This window comes from Folsomia candida, unplaced genomic scaffold, assembly GCF_002217175.1.
Source record: "Folsomia candida strain VU population unplaced genomic scaffold, ASM221717v1 Fcan01_Sc038, whole genome shotgun sequence".
In the NCBI taxonomy this organism is placed as follows: domain Eukaryota; kingdom Metazoa; phylum Arthropoda; class Collembola; order Entomobryomorpha; family Isotomidae; genus Folsomia; species Folsomia candida.
The window spans coordinates 932,884-938,883 of record NW_019091230.1 but is presented as its reverse complement, the minus strand read 5'-3'; the positions used below and the strand labels follow the sequence as shown (position 1 = coordinate 938,883).

Below are 6,000 nucleotides of genomic sequence, written 5' to 3'. Positions count from 1 at the left end.
TAAATGTTGATGAAATCTGCAATATATGTAACTGCAAGGAAGAGGAATCTATCTTTCATGTGCTGTGGAACTGTAGGGTTTACGGTGGTAGTAGAATGTGGATACGAGAACTAGAAAGGAAAAAGGATAAAACAATGGGTCTACTCTGCAATAAAATTGGCCATGCTGACTCTATTTACAAATATTTAAATGAGGTCTTAAGAATGCGGAGATTGATGCTGGAGGAAGATAATCTGACCATTAACCGAACTAACACAACTAATGCAACTATCAAATAATTATAATAAATTGTATTCCAATTAAAATTTTATGATGAGATGATGTATTTATGGACTCGATTTACTACTCCAACACTGTAATAACTTGTAATTCTATGGGCCATGAGCCTTGTACGAATTTCAGAATAAATTATTATTATTATTATTATGTACCGAATTGTTGTACATGTATCATATTACAATATGAAATAATAAATTCGCAATTTAACTTCATTTATTAATGATATTAAGTTGAATTTCTTAGAAGTTTTTCATTATTTAATGCACTCGATACTTATTGATGTTTGGGTTCAAAATTTATACCTTAATATCATGCTTGTCGATGTACACATGCACTTATCTATCATTACAAACATATATGACTGCACGCATATTTAGGTTGCTTCACTAGCTGTAAAATAAAGTAGTGATAGATATTGAGCAGTTTTACACACATCCACAAACTCATATGACCGATACATGTGTGAAAATGCTGTAATTAACATGCGATGGACACCATGGCCTGGCCTCCACCTTTTTAAAGCTAGTCCCCTTATAAATATGTAAATGGTCTGTACACCTGTGTACCTGTCAACCTCGGCCTTAGCCTGATCTAAGGCCAATGTCAGTATTTGTAAACAAAACAAATTCTCCTACCCGAATATCCAGGTACGCATAATTTAACACTCTTTCAAACATTACTATCGAAATCAAACCGCAATTAAAAGTCATTATTCCCAATTAAACAAGCAGGTCGACATAGCTGCAAACATTTGACAAAATATTTCCTATTCCGCACCAACCTATATAAATACGGAAATACGAACATACTCGCCTAAATTATCAAGTTTTTGAACACAAAAATAAATTCCAGCTCGCCATGCTCACGAACAAATTTCTCTCATACCTTTCCTTCCATCTGAAAATATGCAACTTTCTCGCCCTTCTCCCATTTAAATTCACTTCTGGCAAAATTTTACCAAACGGATCCCCACTTGTCCATTTCCTTGCAAACTTTCACCTTCTTTGTCACTTTACATATACCTGTGTCCTCTTTACGGGAATGCTTTTAGAAGGAGAGAAATCTTTAGTAAAACAAGTGCAGGGTTTGATGCCAATTGTTGCTCACATAACGTCCCTACTTTTCCGGTGGAAGTGGCAGCCGGACCACGCTCGATTAACTTTTTAAATTCTGTTATCCTCTTCGAGCAGAATGTAATCAAAAGTATGTAACAAGTTAAATACTTAAGAGCCGTCCATAAATTACGTAATGCAAAAATCGTGATTTTCTAGACTTCCCTTTTAACATGTGTAACATAGGCACGATATAATTGAGCCTTAGACCCCCCCCTCCCCCCTCTTGCGTTACGTACATAATTTATGGAGGGTCCTATATCAATTAAGCAGATATTCATAAGTCTGATAGAGTCACACTGAACTTGATATTCTTGATTTAATTGGTTTACTTTCTACGCTTGGTATTCAAATAGCATGGTGCAAAAAATTTTTGCTACCGATCTGGTAAAACTTTACTACTGAGATATGTATTATCTATCAATGCCAGAATGGTAGAGTCATGTATGAATACCGCTTTCAACTATGGATTTCTAAGAATAATATAACCCACTTATAGATTCTACTTATCCTACCACAACCCAAGACCGGCTTTTCAAGATAACCCTGCGTCTCGTTCTGTTCACGTGCTGCGTCACACCTAGCGTCAAGCTGTTCATTCTGCGCAACAATATATGCGCCCCACCCTATTTTGGATCCATATTTCTTGACAAGTGTACCCGAAGTGAAGTTAACTCCACTCCCGGAATGCTGAGCAAGTTTCTCGTCTATTTTATCGAGTGGTTCATTCCTGTTCAATGTCTGTGGTCCGCGATGTTCTACTTTATTCAAGTGTACTACGGCGGGCTCACGTATTTGTTGGACTACTTGAACGTTCTGAATGCTACCTGGTACGCAAATTACAATGCAACAACGCATAACCAGCTTCGTTAATAAAGCATTATTAAGTCTGTCAGGCTTAACTCGGATTTCAAATTGACAATTAAAAACTTCAGTCTTAAATTTTGATTTTAAGACACATTTCGACAGGTCGACCCTCTCACCGCGAGCCATTCTGGACTTCTACAAGCAAACGAAACTCTTGGAAATCAAGCTGAACCACTGCGTTGGTCGAATAATAGTTCCCGTGTCACTCGTAGGCTTCCCTAGCGTACAAATTCTCGCCTTTTTCACAATGATTCGTCTCTATGAAGACATTCCGATGCCAGCATTTCTCTATTTCCCACGAATGTATATGGATATGCTACTGCTAAATGTTATCTTGCAAACTCTAGCGGCAAATTTGTCCATCAAGTCGGACCGATTAAGGACCAAATTTCTTACTGAAGGACACACTTGGCGCAAGGTGAACAGAAAAGAATTGCAGGCTACGAACTCTATGAGTCTGAAAGTCGGAAGCAATTACATAGCTGCAGGAACACCGTTGGTCATACAGGATTTTTGTGTTAATCAGACTGTGTCTTTGTTGCTAATGACGAGATAAGTAAGCAAGGAGAGGGTACTCACGGTAAATTCTTGGGGGATCTATTGCTGCATTTTGTTGCTACGGTTTATTTATTTAGATAGTTGTAAGAACCAGCTCTTAATTTCCAAGATTTAAATATAATCAAATATGAACAATCCTAATTTTAATTTTTGCCTCAATTAAGACACTCTTAAAATTTATAGTAATTGATTCTCGGGATATTTTCACACAAGATGGCCGCCGAGGATCCTACACAAGGCTGTGTAGACCAATAACTCCTCTTGTACCCTGCTCCCAAATCGTAGGATTCGAAAAGCAGGCACATCTGAGGTTGGTGATATAATAATATTTGCTGTCCAAAGTTCTTCAATCTGTTGTCACGTGACCAGTCAATCCCGTCCCAAGAATACTGCCCAACCGTGGAAGAGTCTCTCGCACCAAGCCAATATTCTGGAAAATAAAGTAAAATTTAAATCCAATCAGTTTAAAATAGTAAAAAAATCTCCATGTACGTACGCCCTATAAATCCTTCATTTTGGGATTTAGCGACAAAAAAGTCGTGCTGGGCTTGTGTCCTGATTTCAGCAAGTCTCCAACCGAATGATTGGCAGAACTGACTCGCAGATTGCCAGTCCTGGAAAGAGATGAGTCAATTAATGATTACGTATCACATTCTAAAATTTAAGGATGCAAGTTAGAAATATGTAAATAATCAGACAGGTATTCATTTCTCAGTGTTGAAGTTACTACCGCTTGGTGTTAAAAGTTGACAAAGACATGGTAAAGCACTACTTAAATATCAATGTTTATCAATACTACTTTGGTAGAATCATACATGAATATCGCTGGATTCTCCTATCACTGGAAGTTAATTTTATTAATGGATTTCTTATAGAATGTAATTAATCTCAAGCTTTTAACGCTATTATTAAATTTTATAAGTAAATATGAAAGTAATTCATAGAATTAATTGTTCAAACAAACCATAATTTGTGAATCGTTGTAGTAATACGATTTCCCATCCACGTATCCGAGTTGGGTTGTCTCTGGTGGAGGAAGGGGTGGACCATCATCTATAAATCATATAAATTGATACAAATTTTAGTCAAATTTCAGAATGGGTGGGTGCAGTATGTGTATGTACATTAGTAAAAATATCTATGTACGTACATTGTGCCGAAGCTGGGCTAAGATTTGTCAAAATTTCCAAAGCGCAGATCAACAGTGTCAAAAACATTTTGGAAAACAAGTCTAATGTTGTAAATAGTTTGCTTCAAGTGTGAATTTCTTAATTGGGGGTTTGCATTTTATATTCCGCCGGATAATTGAGCAGCAGAAATTGCAAATATGTGTGTACATAGCTCCAGGAATTTCGATTGACGTGGGAAGAGCTGGAATTATGTTCTTTACAATTTTATGTATTATTCGAACCTGACTTACATATGTATTTAATGCTTGTATTCGATGGTAAACAGTTTATTGCATTACTTAACAATTTTTTGGAATTTCGAGATTTGTGTACATATAAATCGACAATTGAATTAGTACAATAGGCACATATGTCGTTATATCAATATTAGCAAGGGAACATACCGAGGTGTCCAACGAGTTAAGGGTCGACACCTATACCAAAATGACCACAATACATTACTTATTAAACAAACTGAAGGAATTTCCGTGTAAAATTCACTTTTCGTCAAGTTGTGACGATATTTGTGACGAGCGCATGACCATCGGGTTGGCAGCGGGAGAGGTCGGCCGCTGAACGATCAGGTCGACCACAGAGAAGCGTCGTCGTCTTCGGAGATTTCAAATTTTGAAAACAACTTGAAATTTTGAAAAAATTTTGAGAAAATTTTGAAAATTTGAGAAAATTTTGAAATTTTGAGAAAATTTTGAAATTTTGAAATTTTGAGAAAATTTTGAAATTTTGAAGAAATTTTTGAAATTTTGAGAAATTTTTGAAATTGTGAGAAAATTTTGAAATTTTGAAGAAATTTCAATTTTTTTTCAAAATTTCAAGTGGTTTTCAAAATTTGATAGAATTTGAAATCTCTGAAGACGACGTGAAGACGACGACGCTTCTCTGTGTTCGACGTGATCGTTCAGCGGCCGACCTCTCCCTCTCTGGCAACCCGATGGTCATGCGCTCGTCACAAATATCGTCACAACTTGACGAAAAGTGAATTTTACACGGAAATTCCTTCAGTTTGTTTAATAAGTCATGTATTGTGGTCATTTTGGTATAGGTGTCGACCCTTAACTCGTTGGACACCTCGGTATGTTTCCTTGTAAGCTGTATTGGGAATTAAGTGTAAGCACAGACATTTAAAAGTTTGCTTAGCTAGTTTGTATTACTTTATATTTGTATTTCGGTACAAAATGCGATCAAAGTTGGAAGCCTTTTGTTGGAATTGTCTAAATATTTATTATGTAACGGTTGTTTCCACCACAAAATTCTTAGAATGTGGTATGCAAATGTTAAGTGAAAAGTAAATTTTGAATAATTGTTCAATATTTATTAATGTGCATTAGTTCAATTAGTGCCCGGAATTCTTAGGATAATTTTGAATATCTAGATTCGAATGGGTTAACCTTGATTATCTTACTTCGATTAAGTGCTTAGATACATGATCAGATGCAAGACACATGTATGTACATATCTGTATATACTTATTTTTCCTCAAAGGGCCAATTCAATGGAATGATAAGCGCCAAATGATTCCTAATTTTTGGATATAACTCGTTAGGCAATCCCGGTGTAGCTTGAAAAAAGGTTCGATTGTCAGTTACTCAAATATATTTTCCCCGCATCTACCCCATGCTCCCTCAGCATCCTCGCGAAAGAGCAAGAATACCTGTTTTAAAAAAATTCCGCGCCGTTCTTTCAACTTCGAATTTATTGCACATCTAAAAAATTGCATACAAATTCATGCATCATTTTTCCAGTAGCCCCGTCACTTTGGGAAACAAATGATAGCTTGATAGAACATCTCACGTGAAAATAAAGTTCAAAAATTGTCAACTTTGACACAATTGAATAATCTGAAACCGATCATTATTTAGATCTACTGTGTAAATTAAACTAGAATGTAGTGGTAGACATTTAATAGTATATATGTATTAATGCGTACATGTATATAACATAATCTATCCAAGAATTAAATGCATATTATATCATTTTGACTATATCTGGCAAAGTTA

General features: G+C 35.9%; 1 protein-coding gene across 1 annotated transcript; it reads right to left on the bottom strand.

Moving 5' to 3' along the window:
- Positions 1-2,843: 2,843 nt before the first annotated feature.
- LOC110861202 lies at positions 2,844-4,103 on the bottom strand. Its single transcript, XM_022110315.2, has 4 exons — positions 3,967-4,103; positions 3,781-3,869; positions 3,313-3,430; positions 2,844-3,246 (listed from the first exon to the last, which is right to left on the bottom strand). The coding sequence occupies exons 1-4, from the start codon at positions 4,031-4,033 to the stop codon at positions 2,987-2,989; spliced, it is 534 nt and encodes a 177-aa protein (XP_021966007.1). The 5' UTR covers positions 4,034-4,103; the 3' UTR covers positions 2,844-2,986.
- Positions 4,104-6,000: the final 1,897 nt, after the last annotated feature.

Excerpts from the sequence above, each read along its gene's own strand:
- LOC110861202 (XM_022110315.2), bottom strand. The coding sequence starts at position 4,033 with ATGTTTTTGACACTGTTGATCTGCGCTTTGGAAATTTTGACAAATCTT. Across the intron at positions 3,431-3,780 it reads ACAACGATTCACAAATTATG|GACTGGCAATCTGCGAGTCA; the intron begins GTTTGTTTGAAC and ends ATCTCTTTCCAG. Across the intron at positions 3,247-3,312 it reads AAATGAAGGATTTATAGGGC|AATATTGGCTTGGTGCGAGA; the intron begins GTACGTACATGG and ends TTTATTTTCCAG.